Genomic DNA, 23,498 nt, shown 5'->3' with positions numbered 1-23,498 from the left:
ACCCATGGATGATCCCTTGCCACACACAAGCCAAAAGGAGCACCAACATTAGCCAAATATCACTTGTTCAGCTGGAAAACCTGCTCCTCTTGGTCCAGACCCACCCAGAACTGGGAGGATTTCCCCCTGGCACTCAGGGAGAAGCTCCACATTCCCAGTTTCCCAAGGCAGCACAGCCCCAGAGTGTGAGGAGACCGTGGCACCTACTGGTTTGGGGCAGTGGATGTATCTTGCCAGGCTGATGATGAGGTCGTGGGTGATGGGATCCACCAGGTTTCGGAAGCTGGCGTAACGATAGAGGACATCATCCAGAGAGGTGGACTCCATCCCTAAATCCTGCAGGAAACAGAGCAAAGGAGCAAGGTTAGGTGGGATAGAAAAGCCAGTGGTTCTTAAAGTCAGCCCTCAAAGGAGGAGGAGCAAGGAGGAAATGATCCTACTAAAATGAAATGATCCATTTTAGCTCCCACTAAAAATGTTGTTGGAGGGTTTTTGTTTTTCCTGCAGTTTTGGTGACGAAGAGAAGAAAGGGACACCTTGTGTCACCTTGAGGAAGCTGTACTCCTGGCCTTCACCTGCTCTGCAAAGAGGCTTTAGGGCTGCAGGATCAGCCTCATAAACCCACTGAGTTAATGACACCCTTGCAACACCATAAAATCCAAGATGACCCCGGAGAACATCACACAGAACTGCAACTGGAGAATAAATGCAGCACTGGAGGAGTTCTGGGGCTGCTGTGCACAGGGAGGGAGGAACAAGCCTGAAACTGCAGCACTGGGAGCAGGAGGATGGATTGGAGAGAGGGAAGAGCGAAATGCTGGATTAGACTGACTGGGAAGGAGTGGAAGCTCTGCCAGTGGAGACTGGACAAGGTGGTGTCAGGAGCAGTTCAGGTGGAGCTGGTCCTGCCCCAGGGATGGGCCAGACCTCCTGAGGTCCCCTCCTAGGCTGATTTCTATGGTTTGTATTTCTTAGACTGAATAATTTGAGGAATTTTAGCAGAGAACTCCCCGTATGGAATACATCAGTGCACAGGGATGAGGAGGGGAAGGGTTATACACAGTGTACTCCTTTCACCTCAAATATATTTGTGCGTATAATACCCCAATACTCTTTTCATTCCTTTTTGAACTTCTTTTACTTCCCATGGAGCTGGTGGCACAAATAATTTCCTCCTGGCAAACACAAGCCAATAACACCTTGGCACCGTGCAATAAATTAAAGCTTGTCCTGAGCTCAGAGATGCTCCAGCCCCAAAATCCCCACGGGGAGGCACATTGCTTGTAGGTGTGGATGCTCTGTGATTTCAGACAGCTTGAAAATAAACATGTACACTTAAAAAAAATCCATTGTGCCTTCAGACACAACAGCCCGAGGGATCTCACATTACAGCAGTTACGGCTCAGGCCACAAACGAGGTGACAAGTGTTTATCCCACTGGTTTCCTTGGCACTTTTAGGATCAGCCCCGCAGCACTGCCGGAGTTAACACCAGCTCCTTGACTGCAAACCGGTTATTTAGTAAAAAAAGAGCCGAGGCAGTTAAAAAACACACACGTGTGAGGCTGCCCAGTTGGGAAAATCAAGTGGCCAAACTGATTTCTGGTCTGTCTCATGCCTTCTGACAAATTACTATTTACAAATTATACTAATTACATTATACAAATTATATATATTAGATTATACAAATTACTATTTACAAATTTATACAAATTATTATTTTTGTACTTAAAAAAAAAATCTCAACGTGGAGAGACCTTGGGCTCCTTTGCAAGAAGAAGAAGAAATAGAAATTGTGGCTGGAGGTGCTCAAAGGAAACCCCCACTCTTCCAGGGAGAGAGGGACCAAACAGCAGCGTGGATGTCACCTTCCCAGTTTGGTAAAGCTCAGCATTAGGATTAAGCAAACATCAGATAAAAGCTGGATTTGGTCCATGATCTAAGGCAAACACCAGGCACTACCAGAGAGCCAGTCTGGGGACTTGGGACCTCAGGATCAAACCAGGCTCAGCATCTTGTCCCTTCAAGCATCTCAAAACTCTTCACCGTTTTCTCTTTAGCTAAAATTAAAATGTCCAGCTCATAAATCAGAGAATTTCTCCTCCTCTCTCCTGGGAGAACTTTACATTTTCCACACGGAGCGTTCCCTCCTCCCTCCTGGTACTCACATTTTTTATGCACAGATGTCTTTCTCAGCTGCTCCCCAAACCTCTCTGCCACACCAGCATTGTCTCTTTTCCACCACACACAATATTTTAAAGCCTCTGAAGGCTGAAACTTGTTCGAGGCCAAGTGATGAGCTCATCTGCAATTTAATAACTTAACACCAGTTCATGCTGTCAGCAGCAAATCACCCATCACTGGCTTTGCAGAAAACGCCCAGCATCTGGCTCCAGTCACTTTTTTTCAGCACGTTCCTTTTCCCCAGGGGATTTTACCTGGATGGCAAGTGCAGATTTCAAATAAACAAGGGTTTAAAGTGATGGGATTTATGAGCCAGGTATGGCTTTCTCAGGACAGCTTTGAGGGGTGTTCAGGAGTGGACCCAAACCCCTCAGCTCTGCTGGGGTGCTTTGTCCACGTGTGACAGGAAAATGGGAACATCTCTGCAGGTAGTGACAGGAAAATGGGAACATCTCTGCAGTAGGAAAAAGGGGAATTTTCAAACAGAAATCACCCCTGACTTCTCTGCAGTTTATCCCATTTGTTTCCAGCCTTAGAAGCTGAAAGTCAAACCACTGATCCATCCTTATCCACTGGAAGGAAAACTTCCTTCCACCAACCAGCTAAGCCTCCATGGGAGAAGGGTTCTGCAAATCTAGCAGTGTAAAGCTATGAGTTTTTTAAAAAAGAAAGCCCACAAAAAAAAAAATCCAACCACCTACTCCACTTTGAGGGGTGGATTTGAAATTTATATCCAAAAATCCAGCAGAAAAAATGCAACGTGTTCCTCCAGCAGCCAGCAATAGAAATTCCCCAGCCACAGCCATGAAAGGTATAAAAAACCCAAATTATATTTGAAAAGAAAACCCCAAGCCCAGTGAGAGGCACAGGGATGCTGTGCCCAACATGTTATTTGCAGCAAAAACCACAAAAACAGCTCTTTTCCCCCAAAACTCAGAACTCAACCTCCACTCTCCAGGCCAACATCACCCAAGCAAAACATCTGGGAGCTGCACCTCCAACTTTTCCTTCCCTCAATTAAAACAACTTCTTATTCCTTTCTGCTGTCCAAAGCTGCAGCTCCCAGCCTTTGGAAGCTCCAAGTTGTGTTTCCACGAGTCCCAGCATCCCCCAAGCCACACAGAGCCATAACCAACCACAGCCAAGCCCATTTTTGCTTATTAAACTATTTATCACTGCAAATTGAATTGTAATTAGGGGAAAATGCAGCGGGTCCCTGTGAGGAGTCATTGAGAAAGCAGCTTCTGCTGTTGTTGTTTTCACTCACACGGAGTTGTTGCTGCCCAAATGAGGTTCCTGTGCAAAAAAAACTCATCACAGCTGCTCACAAATATCCCAAGAGCTGCTGGTTTGGCCAGCACCTCTTCCAAAACTCCTTTATCTCCACTAAATTCAGGGCAGCATCCTGAATTTCCAAGCAGGGAGGTTGGTATTGTAAACAAGAGTCAGGCACAAAGGAAGGAAGGAGTAATTCAGTGTTCCATCCATCATCTGCTCCAAGTTATCTGGGAAAAATGATTCCAGCAGGTGGGATTAGTGTGGGGAGGGAGGTCAGCTCAGAGGGAGGCCTGGGATGTGATTCAGCCCCATGTTTCTCTGGATGTTGGGCACATCCTGCTGCTCAACCCGTGTCCTGTGAGGAATATCCAACCTACTCTTCCCCAAAAAAGATTTTTAAGGCAGGAATCAATTTCTGGTTGAGAGAAGAGTAAAGCACCCCAAAGGTAATGATGCCACAACATATTTTGGGACAAACCAGCCCTCAGCCACACAGAGATGATCAAATTGACACTTTTGAGGAGGGCAGGCAGCATTTGGGAGCTCAGCACACCTGGCTGGGGCATCCCAAAAGCCACCCTGGGAACCTCCACACAAACCAGCAACTGCTGCTGCAAATCTCATGTCCAACCCACCAGCCTGGAGTAAAATCAGCATTTAAATATGTGGGGTGTTTTCTGTTTCACAGAGTTAATATCACTTTGGGAGCCACAAATGGCTCGTTCAAGCAAGGAGGGTGCAGTGAGAGAAGGGAGTCGATGCTTCGGGGAAGAAGCAAATATTTCCCTGGCAGATTGACTCAAATAATAAATGGTGGCAGCTTGAACCCCCTCCAGGAGGCTGGAATTGGAGGAACTTGGAGAGATGGATTAATGGGCAGAGATGTGATGCTGCCAGCCAGATAATAAACAACTGAAAATAGGCGATTTGCAGAAAAATGCTCTTTTATTTCATACTGCTAGGCAAAGACAATGACTCCAACTGGAATTTGGCCAGATCACAGTTAAGATTTCTTCAGCAGAGTGCCTGTGGATGTTTAATGAGGATGGCCTCAGCTCTGCTGATTTACAGAGCCACTGGGATCCCAGGAAAAGCCTGGAAGCTCTGTTTGGGTAAGGTGACTCCAGGATTTGCTTTGAACAACTCCAACAACTCCGATCCACCACTGCCTTTAACCCAACTCTGCCTTGAGCTCACCAAATCTCATCTACTCATCCCTCCTAAAGCAGCAGGAGCTGCCCAAATCCTGATTTTCCATCCAAGCCTGGGGCTGGGGCTCCAGCTGGGGCTCCAGCCCCAAGCCAGGATCCTGCTGGCCATGCAGAGCCTGCACCAGATGGCTCCTGGTGGGACTTGTCACTTATTCTCCTGCTCCCAGACGGATGGGTGACAGCCCAGCTTGCCAGCAGCCTCAGCCCAGAGGCACAAGAGACTCTTTAGAACCCTCCCAAGGACAGTGACACCACCAAGTTTTCCTCCTGCAAAGGGAAGAGGCAGAAAAAGCTGCAGATCTAAGGAGGATTTGAGCAAAGCACAACTGAGGGGTCACTCTCCCACCCCCTCAGCTCCTGGGAGCCAGCTCCACCCAGAGCCCCACACATTCCTGGCTAAAACACAAAGAAAAAGGTTCATGCATCAACCCTGCACAACACCCACCCTGTTAACCCCAGTCTGGCTGCTGGGCCTCCCCTTCACGGCTCTGCAGTGAAGCAGTAAATGAAAATATAACCAATTTAATCAAATCTGCCATTTCCATCCTCCTGTGTCTGCCCAAAGAGCTTCCTGGAGCATCCCAGGCGCTGCCTGGAGTATCCAAACCACAGGTCAGGAGCAGAATTTCATCAATTTCTCATCCCTTTTGCCCTGTGAGCAGTAGCCCTCAGAGCTGCAGAGGAACTCCTGCCCCAGCACGGGGCTGATGCCCAGGGTCAGCCCCAGCCTCAACCACATTGTGCTGCCAGCTGCAAAAAATATACTTATTTTCACTTGCAAAAGCCTTCTAGATCTCTGCTGGAAAACGGACCTGGAGGACAGGCTGCCGATTATCTCCTGTCAGGGAAGGAGCCAGAGCTGCCACCTAAGCTCAGTGTGCTGTCAATTCATATGAGGATGGTGATTCATCCTGCTCGGAGACAGCTGGGCTGACTCAGTCCCTGGATGAGCTTGTCTCTCTCATTTACCTGCCAAGAAAAGCCCCTCTAATTAGCTGATCCTAGACATTCAGTGTTGAGGCAAGTGGAGCAGGAAAATCCCCCTCGTGCTGCTCTCACCTTTGTTTCCCAGCACAGCGAGCAGGGAGCTCTGCGTGGTTTTCCTGCCCCCTCTCCCAGCCAAGATCAGCCTCATCTGTTCTGCAGCTGATCACCCATCCATATTAGTTAGATTTTTATGATTTGCTTCAGCACCCCATGGTTTTTTTTTTAGAGGTAACCCGAGGCTCAGACAACTCTTGTCCTTGGGAGGTGACAGGAGATGCCTGATGGCCACTAAAGATTTTTATTTGTGTGTGCAGCTCTCCTACCCTGCCCTCACAAGCAGTAAATCCACAGACAACTCCAAAATAAGTATTTACAGGAACAAAAGAGAAAAGCAGAACTGGGATCCTTGCAGGAAAGGGGAAGAGACTCACAAGTAGAGGATGGCGCTGTCAGAGGGGGAGGAATCACTTGCCCTCACAGAGAAGGGATGCTCTCAATGCTGCCTGGGCTTGCAGCAAGTGAACGGTTCCTGGGACAAGAGCAGCATTCCAATCACACAATTGCCTGCTTGGAATCACAGACCAGGCTCCCCACACCCCCTCCAGCTGATGGGAGTTGTTGGATCAACACTGAGCCCACAAGCACTTGGTGCAGTCTGCTCCTCACCCCCACATACAGCATTCCATGAGCCAGACACCCCAACTCTGCACATCCCTGCAAACATCTCTGCTGGGAAAAGAATCCAAAAACCCTCACCCAGATGGCCCAGCCTCAGTAATGAATCAAACAGGCACCAAGGCTGGTGCTGCCTGTCCTTCCTGCCACCCTCTGTCCTACCCCAGGTGACTCTGGTGTCACCACTCCCGTTGAACTGTGGGGAATTGGAAGAGAAGAGGGAACAGATCCCAGCAAGGGAAGGAGCGAGATTTGGCTGTGGAAAGCCCTGCATGGCAGAACAGATGCTCTGCATCTGGGCCAGATGGTCCCCAGCTGCTGCCGGGGATCCTGCCTGGGACAGGACACTGGATCCTGCTAGAGCTGAGCTTTGGCTGATGGGATGGAGGATGCAGAAAAGCTCAGCCTGACCTGGCCCTGGTCTAACAGAGCAAATGAGACACTGGGAGTCCTCACCTCTCACTCCTCTAACCCAGGCACCTTCTCCAAACTACCGTCCCTTCACAATTAACACAACCCTGCATGAGCTGCCAGGCTCTGCCATTAATTCTGAACCAGGCTCTGCTTAGGAAGGAATCAGGATTTATTGTCTTGGCCCAGCAGCTGTCACCATGAGGAGCTTCAGGAGAAGGCCAGCGTGGGTCTCCAGATGTACAACAGGTTAAAAGCCCTCTCTGAGCCCATCCTGACCTGCTGTTCCCAGGAGCAGGCAGAAACAGAAAGAACTGCAAATCTCACTGAAACAACACATTTGCTTTTTTTATCCACTCCAAAAATGTTGCTGTTGATGGCCCCCTTGCCCTCCTCAGCCAGAAGAGCTGTTGTAATCCAACAATGGAGAAAGAAAGTTGATGATTTTGGGGGATTGATCAATGCAGCCAACAATCCCCAGGTGAGGACTGCCCACAGCTATCCAGGGGTGTTGTTTTGATGCCTAGCCCTGGGAAACACTCCCACGGCATCCCCCAGAACCTGCAGCATCGATTATGATGTTCCTGCCTCACCTGGAAGCCTCCTGGACCAGCAGAAATCAATCCACTCCTGCACACACAATGAGAGGCTGCAACCCAAGAGCTGCTGTCTGAAAGCTGCTCCCACTTCCAAGCCCTGAGCTGATTATTATTGCATTAGCCACGGAGGGATGCATTGTTAATGCTCAATGGATGCTAAACTCTGCTTCAAAAGGATGGAATTTCGGGGTGGGAGACTCTAGGAATGTTTTGGCATCCTTTAATAGGTGCTGGAATAAAGCCTCAGATATTTCTGATACAGAAAATAATCATCAGTGATTCCTCAACACAGCTCTCTCCCAGAGTCGTTCAATGGAAGTAATTGAAGGCATCTTTGACAGACACAAATATTCAATTAACTCTCCAAACTGGCTGCTGTGGAATAATGCAAGCATGACAAAAAGATAATTTAAGTGAACAAATTGCAGCTGACTCCCATAAAATCATGCCAAACCTTTTTTTTTTTTTTTTTTTTTTTGGGTTGGGGGCATTTGCACCATTGCAGGAACCTGGGTGGGAAAAGCACAGGGAAAAATGGGTTTGGATCAATAGCAATACCTGCACATACCAAAATCCAGGCATAGCCCTGGTTTTTTACCAGCAAAGAGAGTGGAATTACTCAGCACAAGAATCTGGCTGAGTGTCACTGCAGGAATTAGGAGATTTTCTAAGGTAAAGATTTAGAAGGAACAAGATAGAGAGAGATTTTAGCACAAAGCAAAAGAGGAGGAAGTAGAGTTGAACGAAACATTGAAATAAAAGCTCCCTGACCCTTTTTTGCATTAAAATTTATCCTCAGGAACAGCCTATTCCATGAAACCACTTACTACCTTCCCAGCTGTTGAAAGGGAATGCCAGCAAAGGAGAAAAACCAACCCAATCCCACAGCACCAAACCCATTTTCTGGATTAAGACAAAGCAACAGGAGTGGAATAAAAATAAAGGTTTCCCCAAGGAAGCCAGCATCACCCAAGTAATTAATATGGACAGCATGAATTGCAATTCTTTCATTTGCAAATCCAGCATCCCCAGTTAATCTCGAGCATGGACAAAGTCCATTAATAAAGCAGATTCTTGTAATGGGATTCAAAGCAACATCAAATCAATAAATAAAAAAAAAACTTGTGAGGTTAAATAATCTACACTTTGCATAATAACATCAGTGCTGTGATGCTGGGTGGTTATGTGGAGACAAATTCCAGAGCAATCCCAGCAGAAATACCCAGCAAGAAAATCAGATTGAGGTGGGAAAACCTCCCTGCTCAGGGGGTGAAATCCATGAGCCGAGGGAAAAATCTTCCTCACACTCCGTGAAACCTTTCCTGAGCAGCCCCACACAGAGCTGGGAGTTCCCCAAGCAGCTTTTCAAAGAGCGAGGGGGGATGATTTCCCTTAAAATCCTCTCTCAACCCCTCTGGTCTCACCCTGGGTGTCTCCTCTCCAGGATGTGCCCGTCCTGGAATTCAGCAGCCCCTGGCAGGACCTTTCCTGTGCCCTCCACTGCCAGCTCAGGTGCATTTACTGACAAACACAGACCCCAGCTCGTCCTGTTTCACCAAACCACTGCCTTTTGGGGCACCTTGGCTGCCTCACAGCTCCCTGCAGAGAGTGTCCCCCTGAACAAAAGGAGAAACTGAGTCACAGAAAGTTAAACCCGCACCCCAAACTGGCACTGCTGCCCTCAGCATCCCCATTTCCAAAGCCTTTCAGCTGGGAGGCCACGGCTCTGCCCTCCTTCTCCTCTGGGATATCTCCTCTGCCAAGTCAGAAAACCACTTAAATACCTGATTAACTACAAGCACATGTTTAAATCCCAACGGAGCCAGAGGGGTTGGATTAGCAGAGTGCTTCATACAGGTTTTTGTTAAGCAAAATTTCTTCCCTCCACCCAGTTCCCTTCCCAGGGAAGGACTGGGACACCCCAGAGTGAGATGCAGCTCAAGTGAGCAGTGGAAGAAGCATTTTGCACAAAATCAGGGAATGAGATCCCAGGGGACACAGGCTGGGCTGGTGGAGAGTGCTCTGCCCTCCAGAACCAGCAAATATTTCCAGTAAGTGCCACTAAAATTCTCTTTATTTCACCACACACCAGGCTCCAGAAAGGCCAGAGGGTGGTGGCTGCTGGTCCTGAGCCCCAGAGATGTGACAGATTAACCCAAAGATGGCCTGAGAGCCTCTGTGCTTGGCTGAGAAGGGAAATCCTCCCCAGGTTTCCCTGGGGATGCTGAACAGACACAGGTACTAAACAGCCTTTCTGCTGTGCCCTGTTTGTGGGGTCTGGGTCCCCTGTGAGGGAAAGGGCTGCTCACTGCACCCCCAAACCCACAGGACCCCCACAGCAGGCAAGGAGAAGCAGGAACATCCCTCCTGCTGGGACAGGCACTATCCCAGCCTGTTTTCAGCAATAAAAGGTGCCAACCCCCCCACCCCCCACTAAAATCCGAATATTTCTGCTTTGTTTGACAGCCAGGGCCATTAAATTGCTGTTGTTGATATTCCATTTCCCAGTGGAGATGCCAGGAGACACAAAACACACCTTGGCCCAGGGAGCTTCTGCCAGGGAAATGGAGCCTGTGATGGATCTGTGGCCCCAGGGAGGAGAACTGGGTGATGGAAACCACGCCTGGAGCTCGCTTTGCAGGAGAGGATCCATGGCAAAGCTGCTGCTCCCACTGCTGAGTCACAGCTGCTGTGCAGAGCCCAGTGCAGGATTAGGAGTTTCCTTCCATCTGGGGCTTCTACCCAGCCCTGACTGTCGGGGTGAGGACCAAAAGACACCCAGGAACAAGGCAGGGAGAAGCTCCAGAGCAGGAACATCGGCAAAGCATCCATGTCTCCATGCCCTGGGATATTCCCTTTATTCCCTACAATGTGACACCAGCCCAGGAAGTGTCCCCAGGGAGAAGCCTGGAATGCCATGGGTAACAGAGCACCCTGCTAATCCCTCCTGCTTCCCCAGGGGTGGCTGAGCCTTCCTGGGAACACTCAGCTGGATCCCGTGGAACGCTGTGGCCACAGGATATTCCCACAGGTGCCAGAACAAAGTCTGTGGTTTGCAGCTCCTGCTCCCAGTTCCAGCATTGCAAGCCCAGAACACCGATTTTCCAACTCCAAAATAGCCAGATATTTTTTACACCAGCAGCTCCTCTTGAAGCTAACAGCAGAGGAAGAAGAGCCCCAGAAATTTTCAGGACACAGCACCAAATCCTTAATCTCGTTTCCCAGATACAACCACGGGGCTGAATAATCCCTGAAAGCTGATGTAGGATGATGAGCTGAGCAAGAGGAAAGCCAGGATGAGCTCATTGTGCTGAGCCTCCCCTTCCCTGCTCCGGTCCCACCGAGACATCCACAACCCCGGGCTGGAATTCCTCAAACGGCCACGAGCAGCTGATTTCAATATCATTAAAACATGACTAATACAGACTTTGAGCTGGTTCTAAAGTGGAGGAGGCACTGGTGGGTGGTGAATCAGACACCTCCAGCCTCACACACACGAGATGTGGGTGAGCCATGGGGTGGCTTTTAGCACACAGTGACACCAAACCCGCCTTGGGACCTTCTTCCCGTGACAAGAAATGCCAGAAATTCATGGCTGGAAGAAAGATTCCGTTTTGCAAGGCATGAAACAGGAAGAAAAAACCTTGGTTTTCTCTGAAGACCCACAGGCTCGTCTAAAATCACCAGTGACAAGTAAATAGGTTGGAAAAACCTCCCTCTGAGAGCCAGGCTGACTCAATCTGTGTTATCTTTTCCCTTTTTACTTTATCTTCCTTGATGTGCCAGCTCAGGAAGAGATAAGGAGCAGCTGCTCCCCGTGGCCCTGCCACTTCTGTGCACTTCATTCCTGTTCTTGGGAATTCTCTGCTTCCCTTCCCCTTTGCCAGAGGGATGCTCAGCCCTTTTGCTCCATTCTCTCTGAAAAATGAGGGGTAGAGAAGCTTTATCCTGGTAAAGAACCCTGGAATTATTGAGGGTGGAAAAGCTCAAGTCTGACCACCAACCCACCACTAAACCATGTCCCCACATCCCATAAGCCCCTCCAGGGATGGGGATTCCAGCATTTCTCCGGTGGGACAGCCAGCATCCTGCTGGCTCTGGGATGGGTCAGACAGAGCTGGAACATCTGGGGGAGCTTGGTCAGTGCTGGGTCCCACCAGGATTTGCATAATGTCATTCCCATCCTCCTGCAATCAATGGAATGATATCAGCCTGTGGGAATGGCACTGTATTCCTGCCTTTGGGAATATTCCAGGCTCCTGTATTTTTGCCCTCTTCCACAGGGAGGGCACACAAAGCAAACACGAGTCCTTGTGGAAAATAAAGTTGATTTATGCGATGCGGCAACACTAAAAGGTCTTTTTTTAAAAAAGATCTTTCAGGAAAAGAGTTTAGCTGATTTATTTTCTTTCAGGAAAGGAGTTTGCCTGATTTATTTTCTTTGTGTTGGTGGAGAACAGCAGCTGATGGGCAAGACATGAAAGCACCCCAAGCAGAGATTCCTCACCACGTTTCAGGGAATTTATCTCACCCGAGAACTGCTTTACATCTAAAAAAGGATGGAGAAGTTTATCACAGCCACAAGTTGCACTGGTGCAAGGCTGACCCTGTCACCTGCACCGTGCCAGATTCTCCATCCTCCTCCTCTGGACACCAGCGGGGTGGGAAGGAAACCAGAAGGAAAAGCCAGCTGTGCATGGAGAGCTCAGGAGAAGCACCAAAGCTGCTCCTGTTTTACAGTTCAGCCTTTCCACTGAATGACCAGTGCCATGGACTGGAAAGTCAGCTTTGGGACGTTTTCCCCTGCCAAGAAATGCCAGGAATTCCTGCCTGGAAGTGGTACAGCTCCAGCAGCTGTCCCCACATGGGAGCACGCCCGTGCCGGGTGCCACACACCCACGGCCCCTGTTGTTTACGAGGCACCCAGGGCCTTTACAGGGATGCACACATCCTAAAATCCAGGAAAACCTGGAGTCCTGGCAGCTCTTGGGGCTGCTGCCACCTTTGTTCTAAAGCAGCAAGGCAAGAGAGAAGAATGCCACGGAAAGGACTGGATTTTTATACTGAGAAAGGAGATGTGGGAGAGCAGATGTTGTGCACGTCCACCTGAGACACATTTCCCCTTCCCAAATCCACCAATCTGTGCAAAGACTAGTTTGGGTTGGAAGGGACCTTAAAGTTCACCTCATTCCCACTCCTCTGCCATGGGCAGGGAGACCTTCCACACACCAGGGAGCTCCAACCTGGCCTTGGACACTTCCAGGGATGGAACGGCCACAGCTTCTCAGGGCACCCTGTGCCAGGGCCTGCCCACCCTGCCAGGGAACAATTCCTTCCCAACATCCCATCCAAACCTCCCCTCTGCCAGCCTGAAGCCCTGGCAGCCTTTTTGAATCACCCACACTGGTGACACTCTGTGTTTTTGGGGTACCCGGTGAAGGGTTCCACCTCTAATCCAGAGAGAGGATGAAAAGCAGAGTCCCAAACTCAGCAGGAGAGCTGCACACCTGCAGTCACCAGGGTCCTGCTGAATGCTCTGAATTCCCCTCCAAAGCCAGCACACACAGCCCAGCTGTGCTGGACAGGCACTCTGTGACCCCATTAAACAGCCTGACAGCCTGGGAGTGGCACACACACAATAAAACGTCAATTTTGGAACTGCTCAGAGGAGGCTTTCCTCTTCAAACACCCACAGAAAAATGGGGAAGTGAACGGATGAGACCATCAGCACGGCCAAATGACCCTCATCTTCTGCAGGGTGCCTGAGAAGCCTCCCATTTCCCATCCTGAGACTCAATCAGTGCTGTGCTCTGCACCACAGGGAGCTGGGAACCTCGCCCCTGGCTTGTATCAACAAAGCAAAGTCAGATTTGGGGATGAAGGGAAGGCATTAAAGCCTTTGCCATGTTTTATGCCATGTTTTATGCCATGCTTGTGTGGTTTTATTTGCAGCATCAGATTTTGAACCATCAGGTAGAGCAGGGCTGGGATTTGGTATTTCGTATTTGAAGAAGGTTGAAAGGTAAAATCTTTCTTGAAGGCTTTCACAGCAACTTCCCTCCCTGTCTGGCACCAGGGAATTTGGATGCTCCTTTGAGGATCCACCTTGGCATGTGCCTCCAAACTGGAGGTGGGATCCTCCCAGCTCCAGAAAGCCCAAAAGTAAAGGATTTGGGCTCATCAAAGTCACCAGAAAATGCCCAAACTTGTTAAGGAAGAATTAATGACTGAGCTGCCCAAGGATTCAATTCAATGATATTAAAATTCAATTAATGCTGCTCCATAAAATAGCTTTAAGCAATAAATACGTTTACTTTAAACCACCCAGATTTCAAACCAGCAATTTTATGCCAACCTCTGGTCAGGCTTTAATTTTAAAATTGAAGAATTTTTAAAAATTTTAAATTTAAATTTTAGCTCCTGTTAGCCCAGGTAGGCAGGACATGGCTGCCAATGATTTTAGGGAAGTTAGTGATAAAAACAACCAGAAAAGAGTGAAGTGCAAACATGGCTTTGGGGAGAGTTTGGTTCTCTCACAAGGACAAAGAAAACATATTATTTTCAGTTAATTCAAATGTTTGACTCCGTGATCTTAAGGGCCTGTTCCAATTTCAAGGATTTTAATACACTTATTCCAGCTTAACACTGAATTTCAGCAAAGTCAATGAAAAACTCAGGAGGACAAAGGAGAAATGCACATTTTCCAATCTGCAAGTAAAACTTCAACCTGAGAGACCAAGATCCGTAATTATGGTGACCAGAAGTGTAATTCATTATGCACAATTAATACTCCACTTAATGAATCAACTAGTTTTAAATGCAAAATCTGTTTCGAGACATTTACTTTGTCTTCTTTCTTATCCAGCATATTTTGAGTGTATTAACTGATCAAAAAAACATTAAAAACCACATTTCTGCTCTTTAAACTTGCTTTCATTTCCCTGTAACTCGAGTCAGAAATACAAAAGGATCAATCGATAAATCAATCCTGTAAACCCCAAATTCACCATTTCCCACCAGAATAAAACCACACAAAATTCCTCACCCAGCCACACAGCTGCCTAAATAAATGTCCCCAGATACACCAGGCTCCCTCCTCAGAAAAGGAAGTATCCAATTACACCAAGCAGAAGCAGCTTTTTACAACCAAACAGGAAAACATCCCCTTTCGTATAGAATGACCCCCCCAAAAAAATCCTAACCACACACAAAAAAGGGCTGCTTAAATCAAGATTTGACCCAATCCTGCATGATTTGATGTAAATAATGAGTGTAGATCATTCAGAATCTCATCCCAAATTGTTTCTCTGCAAGCCCAGGAAGCCCACAGAGACATTTGGGAGCAAGATTTCCACCAAATCCTTTCTGGAGAGGGGAGAACTGTGTCCAAATGGAAATAAACAGAGGGGTTCTGGGATGAACCAAGGCTTTGGGGCTGTTTGGCAAGGTTTGAGTCCTATTTCTGAAGAGATTTGGGCTTCATTGCTCTGATTTTGGGGAGCTCAGGCTGAACCAGGAGCTGGGGCTTGTTCAACACCAACCAAACCTGGGGCAGAGGCTGCAGGAGCTTCAGTTCGTCCTTGTGCAGGGAATTGGGGTTCTTTGACTGGGGTCCAACCCCCCCCTCCTCCTGTATCCCCCTTCCCACTGGGGGTGGGGATGCCCCAAATCCCAAAGCAGCCCCCACCAGGAGCTCTGTGCTCCACCAGCAGCTCTGCAGGCAGGGTGGGAACGGGGACAGAGGTGTCCCAGGAAAAACCCTCAGCACATCCCCAGCCAAAACAACCATTTCCCACCGCAGTCTGCTCTCCTTCCTCAGCAGCCTTTGCTTTCCCCTGCTGGGATTTCACTGCTGTGCCAAGATCCTGGCCTTGGGGAGGGTGGGGGGTGAAGGAACAGCCCTGCAGAACAAGGCAGGAATTATCTGCTCCCAGCCCCAGAGTGGGCTCATCCCCTGGGACAGGGGAAGAGGAAGCTCTGGGAATTTCCCAGCCATGGGACTGGGGCTCCTGGCTCAAAGCCCTGTGCTCTTCCACCAGGCAAACCCAGGGAATCTCTGCACAAAGGGAGGTGAAGGCACAGGAACTGTTCAAAGAGGTTTTAGTCTCGTGTTTTCCAAGCTCGTCCTTGGAGTGGGAGGAAGGGACAGACAGAGCTCGCTCACCTGGGTGTGTTTTGCACGCTGGAGGGTAGAAAACAGAGCTGCAGCTCCCACAGAGCTCCAGGTCCTGTCCCTAACACCAATTTCCTCACTTTCTGTGCCTAAACAGAAAGCAAGGAGCTGAAAAACCCAGCACACAAATCCCCATCCTCCAAAAAACCCTGCTCCTGCTCCAGGCTGGCTGCTCAGCCTCTCCTTTAATTAACCAACCTTCATTTCCACACAACTGCTGGTTGGCCTCTCCTTTAATTAACCAACCTTCATTTCCACACAGCTGCTGTTAGAACTGGAACCAGCACTGCTGCTGGGCAGGGGCTCGCTGAAACCTCCTCCAAATGCAGCCCCTGAGAGCTTCTGGGAATGGGCAGCACCAGTGGGAGCAGGAGCTGGACTGGGAAGCTGGAACTGGACTCAGAAATCAGTCCCACAGGCAAAGGGGACATTCAGGGACTGAAATCAGCAGCCAGCAGCAGGATCCAGGGCTGGGGAGGAGCAGACCTCAAGGAAAACCTCCATGGGCCAACAAGGACTTTGGAACCACTGGAAAAGGCAGAAACATCTCGTAAAGAAATTTCCCCACCAATACCAACCCCGAGTCCTGCCCTGCAAAGCAGGACAGCCAGGACTCTGGGAAGATTATTGTGATATAGAGAGGCCCTGAGGAATGAGATATCCACTGAGATACCCAAAGGCATGAGGAAAAGGCAGCTCCCTCCCCTCGGCTCTGCTGTGTGTCCAGGCTCTCTCCAGAGCTCAAAGCCTCGCACAAAGGAAGTGCCTCTGACTTTGAAAGACACCAAGTCTAAAAGATAAAGAGTCTTGAAATGATCTGAGAATGCTGGAAAGCTCCAAGTAGTTCCTGCTCTCCAGCAGCAAGGTCAGAGCCAGGAGAAATTGGAGCTAAAACCTTTGGCCTGGAGAGGAATGGAATGGACAATTTGCTTTTCCTTTTACAGGCAAGATTAAATTTACCAAGCAGTGATCTTTTCTCCAAAATTTGACAGAGAAGGAGGCTGAGACACATACACACAGAAAGAGAAATGGCATCAGGCATTAAATCATATCAGGTATTTGCCAGGACCCGAAGATGTTGAATACTAAAAAAATTCCACATCGCTTGCAGGAGAATGAAATGAATATTAATGTATAACCACCTCCCTTAGCTAAGAGAAGGCCACAGCCACAAATCCCCCAACACATCAAACAGTGAAGCTCCAATACACTGAATTTCAGGTACATCACCCCCATTCCTGCCCCTGCACACAGCACAGCCCCGTGCCAGCGCTGGGATGTGCAGGGAGGGCTGAGCCCGCACACCCACGCTGCCAGGGAGAGCAGACATCCTCACACTCCGGGCTTTCACCGTCTCTGAAGCAAGATAAAAAGGAAAAGAGAGGGGGGAAAAAAAAGGTGTATGCCAGGCTGTCTGCAGCCCCGAGCTGCTGCATTTCACATCAGGTGTGAAAACAGCAGAGCTTGGGGGGAAAAAAAGACACATTCCTGCTATTATATAAGCAGGGAAAGTGCTGAACAGGGGCTGAGGTGGAACAGCAACCATTAACTTCTGCCAGCTGGGAGGTTTCTGTCTGCAGTGAGGGCACAGGCAGGACCTGATCCTGTTCCAGATGCCCACAGCACATAGCCCAGCCCAGCTTAACCCATCCCAGCCTAATCCAGCCGAGCCTAACCCAGCCCAGCTCCCACTCTCTATCACATCCCACCTCTCCCAGCCTTCCTCTCCCCCCAAAAGCACATTTCCCCCAGGAGAAGCAGCAGCAGCCACCTTCCAGGGTGTTCATTAAATCATTAAATCCCATCCTGTGCCTGCACATCCACCTGCAAATCCCACAGGGGATGGAAAAGGAGCAGAAGGATGGGAAGCAGGCAAAGTGAGGGAGCATCTCACAGCAGGGCAGGGTTTGGGAGCACCAGAAACCCTTTCTGGGGCAGGAAACACCCCAAATATCAGAGATATCTGTTGTCAACGCCTCCAGCAGCCTAAGGGTTAAAAAGCATTGTGGGGAGCACTGGTGAGGGTTCAGCAGCAGCTTGAGGCAGAGGAAATGAGGGTTCATCCCAAAGCCACCCCACTCATAGCAGGGTTACCCAACTTCCACCCTGGGGGCCCTGCTGCAGCCAGGAAAGGGCCCTCCCTCAGCCCCAGCAGCTCCCACTTGAGCAAAAACCATCCCAAACCTGCAAAATTCCTCATCCCTGTCCCCTGCTGGCAGCCACAGGCTGGGAGGAGCCCAGAGAGCCCAGGCTGGGTCACCTCTGGTGCACCAGCTGCTCTGAGCACGCAGGAGAAGGGAGCAGGTGTTCACCTGTGGGGCAAACACAGCAGTGCTGAGCTCCTCCAGCATTCCTGGAGCACGGCGTGCCTTCCGTGGGAATGCTGCCCCATGGCTGGGGTGCACAGGCCCAGGAGTAAGCACAGAGTCCAGCCACAAGTATTTTCATTTTTTCTCTGCTCTTGTGTCTCAAGGAGGAAGTCACCGGAGCCCAAAGTGAGCTGTCTCCAGCAGTATTTGTAATTTTTTTTTTTTTGGTGTTTTACTATTCCCACCAGTCAAACCCCTCTTACAATGAAGATATTCATCATTAATTAATTAATTAAACATCCCTGTGCCACACAGTTCCCAGGCTGCTCAGGTCATGTCTCATTCCCCACAACCTCTAGCTGGAAGATCCCCCTGGGATGGGGCAGGGGCACAGCTGCACCCACAGCAGGGGATGTTTGTGGGATAAACCCCAGGGATCCCAGGCTGGACCACAGCCAGGAGGGGCTGCCACAGCGTCTGCAATGTTTGGTGGGCACAGAGCACGTTTGGTGGGCACAGAGCACGTTTGGTGGGCACAGAGCACGTTTGGTCCCAGCCCTTTCCTGCAAATGGGATTTTTTGTGGTGTTTTTGCCCATCTGGGGCCCTCTCCCCTGCCCTCCACACCCCGGCAGTGCCCACCCCAGGCTGGCACGGCAGAGAATCCACCTTGCAAGTGATGCCACACCTTGGACCTTGGCATTCGGCTTCTGGCCACACCCAGGCATTTATTGCCATACTTTGCTTTCTTTCTCCCCTTTCCCCATTTAATTCCTGGAACCGCTGCTCACCTGCCCTGTGCAGATGATGCTCAGAGCTGCTGGATTCCTCCTCCTCCTCCTCCTCCTCCCCTCTCCCACCAGCCCCAGAACAGCAGCAAAAGCTCCACGTCGAGCCATAACCAATGGCAAATTCCTTGAGCGCAACGTAATGTGCTGGGAAGCGCTTCCCCATCTCGCTTGGGAAAAGCGATCCTTTGGCAGCAGGGAGGAGGAAAACATGCTTTGTTTTACAAATCCTCTCCCCAGCAGGAGAGACACTCCCAGAATTTAATATACTGACAGCGTTTGGCCGCCTTAACCACTGAAACTCAAGAGTATGGGGGAGAAAATAAAAGAGTAAAAATAAAAAGTGCCACGCTCTGTAACATTAAAACCTATCCTGCTCTGCAGCTGGTGGTACTGGGAATAGTGGAGCTGGGATTCTCCCATCTGGATGGAGTGAGGGTCTGAGAATGGAATCCCATCTCCCAAGTGCTGGACACCTTGAATAAATTCATTTTTTAGCCTCTCCCTGCAGCAGCTCCTTGTTGGAAAGCAGAGAAGATGCTGCCAGGTAAACCTGGGAAGCCACATTATGGCAGGTAAATTCCAAGTTATTCCATGCAGGAATTATTTCCATGGAAGGCCAGCAGCTCCCTCCAGGTGACTAGCAAGCCTTTGGCAACCCCAAACACGAGCCTAAATCAAATGTTAATTATTTCAGTGTCTTTCCACTGCATTTATGCCAAAGGCATCCTCCCTGAGCACCGTGAGGGAAAACACCTCAGCCGAGGAGAGCAGCAGGCACTTGTTGGGATTTGGGGGATTTGAATTTTGCAGTGTGGGGTTTGGGCTCCAGAACAGAAAGAAGGAAAAAGAAATGAGTATTCTGTGTCTCAGGAGCTCAATGTTAAATTAGCCTGGCTGTGCCAGAGGAGCACAAACCCTTTGGAATGGCTGCTGGCAGCAGGAATAACAGGAGTGTTATTTTGGGGGCAGGCAGTGGGATCAAATTGCCTCCACAGCAGAGACCACTGCTGACCTCTACGAGGAAGTAAAGTCTGTCTGCTCTCCACGCTTTTTATATTTTTAAACAAACAAACAAAAAAAAAAAAAAAACCACTTTGTATCTCAGTATTTTATAGTTGTTTGCAACCTCCAGGCATTCCCAGAAACACAAATTAATCTTTACAGGAGCCTGTAAGGAAAGCAGCATCACTCCCACCTCAGGGGAGGGAGAAGGATGAATAAATTCTAAATAAATTCTAAATAAATGGGTGGAATGCAAAGGCCACAGTGGACATTGGTGCCAGTGGTGGGACTGGAAGGGCAGGACCTGCTCCAGCAGGTTTAAAATAGAGGATTGCAGCCCTGCCCTGACTATCAAACACACTTTTTGTGGGAGCAAAAAAAGCCCCCAGACCTTGTCTAGAAGTGGATGGGTAGGACAGGGTGTTATGGCAGGTTGACCTAAAAAACAAAGATTTTGTGCTCTGGCCATGTGCTCATCCTGCTCAAAGAAAAGTTGTGGAGCCTCTCCAAAGGCAGGGATGCTGTCACCCACCCCTCAGCAGCACGCCGGGCTGGCTCCAAGGCCCACTGAAGTCAGTGGAAAGGCTCCCAGTGACCTAAATGCCTGGGATTTAAAAATTCTCTGCTGAGAGCTGGGCACCAGGTCACTGGGTTTGCTGGGAAAACCCCAATTTTGCTGGAAAATGCCCAGTTTTACAGCAGCACCTACATGGAGCACAGTCCCTCAGCAGGGGACACCCTAAAAATGGCTCAGGGAAAAGTCTCTGCCCCACCAGGCTCATCCATCCACCCCTTTCCACAGAGGGAAGCTCATCCTTCTCCCCAAATCCTCACTTTCAGGCTGAGACACTCCAAGAGCTCAGATCTGGAAGGCTCCTGCTGGAGTGGGAACAACCCAAGTGGTCCCTTGGAGCCACCAGTGCCCTCCTAAAACATCCCCTCCCAAAATCCAGCTGCTGGAAAACCCCAGAGCAGCCAGGATTTGTTCAGTGGGGCATCCCACATTCCCTCTCTGGAGGCAGGGATTAATATCACCTCATTAAAAACCTGCTTGGAGTCTATTACAGTATCTAGGACAAAGAGTTCTCTGTTTTGACACTCTAAGATATATTTTATCAGAGCGAGCTCTTCAGAGACACTTGCTGCCAGAGATGCACCTGACTGTAACAAGTTCCTTGCTTCCCCCAGCAGTTTAAGATTAATTTTTAGCTTTTTCTTCCCAATCTGCAGCGGGATGAGAGGGTTCCCCCGTGGTCAGGTTTGTCATTAGAGCATCCATGGTGACAAACCCCAGCTCCCTCACTCTGCACAGGGAGTGAGGACAGACCTGAGCATCGCTGAGAAAAACCAGTCTGGAGCCAGGGAGAACGTGAGAGTGATTCCTGGCACTTTGCAGGCCCCAAGATTTATTTTTTGGGGAGGTGTTTGAGATAAACACCCTCTAAAATTAGCACCTGCCCTTCTGCCAGCTCCAATGGGCTGCGACAACGATAAAGGTTTGGCGTGGCTGAGAGGGTGCAACATTTGGGCTCTGATCTGCTGCCCAACTCAACCCCCACGGTCCCACAGATCCCAAATGGAGAGGTCACTGTCCCAAGGAATTCCACCCCCAACTCCCAGAGAGGCAGCTTACTCATCTCAGGAAAAGTATTTTATCCCAAAGTGGAAAGTGGGGAGAGTTTTCTATAAAAAAACACAAATCATATGAAACAGTTCAGATTTCTCAGCTGGGTTGCTCTAAAGATAACCCTAAACCTGCAGGGCATAGGGAGAAATGGAAGTGAGCTGAATGGGGACATGCCCCAAACAACACATCCACTCGCTGAAAAGTTACCTGGACCAGAAAACGGGGGGTGGGGGGAGGAAATGCTATCAGCAAAACAAAACAAAACAAAAAAAAACGCTAGCAGCAAACCCCAAACACAAAACCCCAAAAGAAAACCTGACTGGACCAGTCCCATGGACAGACTATAAGGCAAGAGAGCAGCTCCCCGTGCCCAGCAGAGATCCGAACAACTTTTCCCCGGCTGGCAGAACTGGTTACACCGAACAGCCGAGGGAGAAATCCCGAGCTGGAAGATGGATCTGCTTTAGGTTTGCATGGAAAACTCGCTGCTCCTCAAAGCCCTGCGCACCCCAGAGCCTTGAAAACGCCCAGAGCACTCGGGTGTTTTTATCAGCACCTATCAGCAGAAAAGATTAAATGCTAATTTGCTTTTCTGTTTGCTCACAGCAACTTTCCGTTCTGTTGCTTCCTAGCTAATGCCCAGTTCAAACAGATTTTTCAAGGCAAAAGGTCTCGGGCTCCCTACAATTAATTCCTCACTCCCCCAGAGCGTCTCGTTTCTGCCAGCCCCAGTCGACACCAGCACAACTCCACCAGGCGATTGTGCGCCAAAAAGATAAAAAACAACGCTGCCAGCTCTGGGTATTTCTGAGCCAGCAAGAAAAGAGCTGATTCTCAAAGGCTGCCAGCTCCAATTGCCTCGGCGCTTTTACGGAGCTGCTCGAAACACCAAACTTTTGGAAAGTTGAGTGGGAACCACTTTGAGTAGGCTGCAAACCCCAGAGCCACCAGCGCCAGCATGGAAGGGAAGGGGGAAAATACACCCGGCAGCGTTTGCTCGCTGCAGACAACGCAAAGCACCTCCCTGGGGGTATTTCCCCGTCTCTGACACCCTGACCACCCTGCAGCTCCTCAGCCACTTCCCCAAAATTGCGCCACGCGAGTCAGAGCCGCAAAAGCGGAGCGCGGCCCCTGTTCGCCACCAAAAGCAGCACGAGTTGCTCTTCAGCTTTTCCCCAGCGCAGCCCCACCTTCCCCCGGAGAAAGCCGCCCATCCTCACCTGCCGCAGGTTCTTCAGCAGCTCGGTGGCCTCCTCCTGCTTGCCCTGCTTGACCAGCAGCAGCATGTCCTGGATCATGCAGATCCGCCGGTGGTACGGGGGCAAGCTGGGGCCAGCGCCCTTCCCGAACTTCTCGCCGGACTTCGCCACGAGGGAAGCCAGGAAATCCCCCCTTTCCCTGGGGGCCACCTTCTTGCGGTGGTGGCCCGGGGGGCTCTCCCCGGCGCTGCCCGGCTGGCAGCCCTTGGTCTGCTTCGTGCCCATGGCCAGCGGCTTCCGCAGCCCGGGGGCCGCATGCAAGGGGGTGGCGAGGCTGGGGGGCACAGCACAAAGGGGTGGGGGCTGCACAAAGGGGTCTGGGGGATGCACAAAGGGTTGGGATGCGCGGGAGGTTCCGAGGATGCCCGGGAGGGTCGGGGATGCGGGATGGGGCCGGGGGCGCTCAGTAGAAGGCTCGCTGCCGGGCGGCGGGGCGGCTCCGCTCCCGCAGGCGGAGGATGGGCCGGCTGCGCCCGGCCGGGAGGAGCCGCGGCTCGGCCCCTCCGCTCCGCTCCATCGCCGGGAGAGGCAGAACCGCCGGATCCGGGCAGCTCCGGGCGCTGCGAGCGGCGCTGCCTCAGCGAAGCGGCGGCGGCTCCTCCGCGCAGCCTCCTCCCGGTGCCGAGGGGTCCCCCGGGGGTCCCCCGGGCGCGAGGGGCGGTGGCCGCGGCTTGGGGGCAACTGTTGCGCTCAGGGGGCTCCCCCGGAGGCGGCGCGGCTCGGCCCGGCCGGCTCGGGGCGCTCGGAGCGGGGAGAGCCGGGGGAGGGCCGGGGGCGGGCACCGTGCACCGAGGCAGGGCTTGCGGAGGAAGCCGCAGCCGGACGGGGCTCGTCCTTCCTTCCCCGCGGGCCGGGGGCTCTGCACGGCCCGCAGGGGATGCTCCGGGCGGGGGCAGCGCGGATGGGGCCGGGCAGGGAGGGAGGCGGCGGGGCCGGGCTGCGGCGGCCCCCCCGAGGCGGCCGGGGGCATCCCCGCCGGGGTTCCCGGCGAGGG

The 23,498-nt window shown here is 50.7% G+C and overlaps 1 protein-coding gene across 1 annotated transcript in view; it reads right to left on the bottom strand.

Annotated features, from left to right (window-relative positions):
* The window catches only part of LRRC75A (leucine rich repeat containing 75A), a 60,303-nt gene extending 37,516 nt beyond the window's left edge, over positions 1–22,787 (bottom strand). Inside the window, exons 1-2 of the mRNA XM_068210400.1 lie at positions 22,466–22,787; positions 208–336 (exon numbers count right to left, since the gene is read on the bottom strand). Coding sequence (XP_068066501.1) covers positions 208–336; positions 22,466–22,729 — 393 coding nt within the window. The 5' untranslated portion in view covers positions 22,730–22,787. The remainder of the gene's footprint in view (positions 1–207; positions 337–22,465) is intronic.
* Between the last annotated feature and the right edge of the window lie 711 nt (positions 22,788–23,498).

This window comes from Anomalospiza imberbis, chromosome 20 (assembly GCF_031753505.1).
Source record: "Anomalospiza imberbis isolate Cuckoo-Finch-1a 21T00152 chromosome 20, ASM3175350v1, whole genome shotgun sequence".
Classification (NCBI taxonomy): domain Eukaryota; kingdom Metazoa; phylum Chordata; class Aves; order Passeriformes; family Viduidae; genus Anomalospiza; species Anomalospiza imberbis.
The sequence above is the reverse complement of the archived record's forward strand: the minus strand, read 5'-3'. Positions and strand labels throughout refer to the sequence as shown.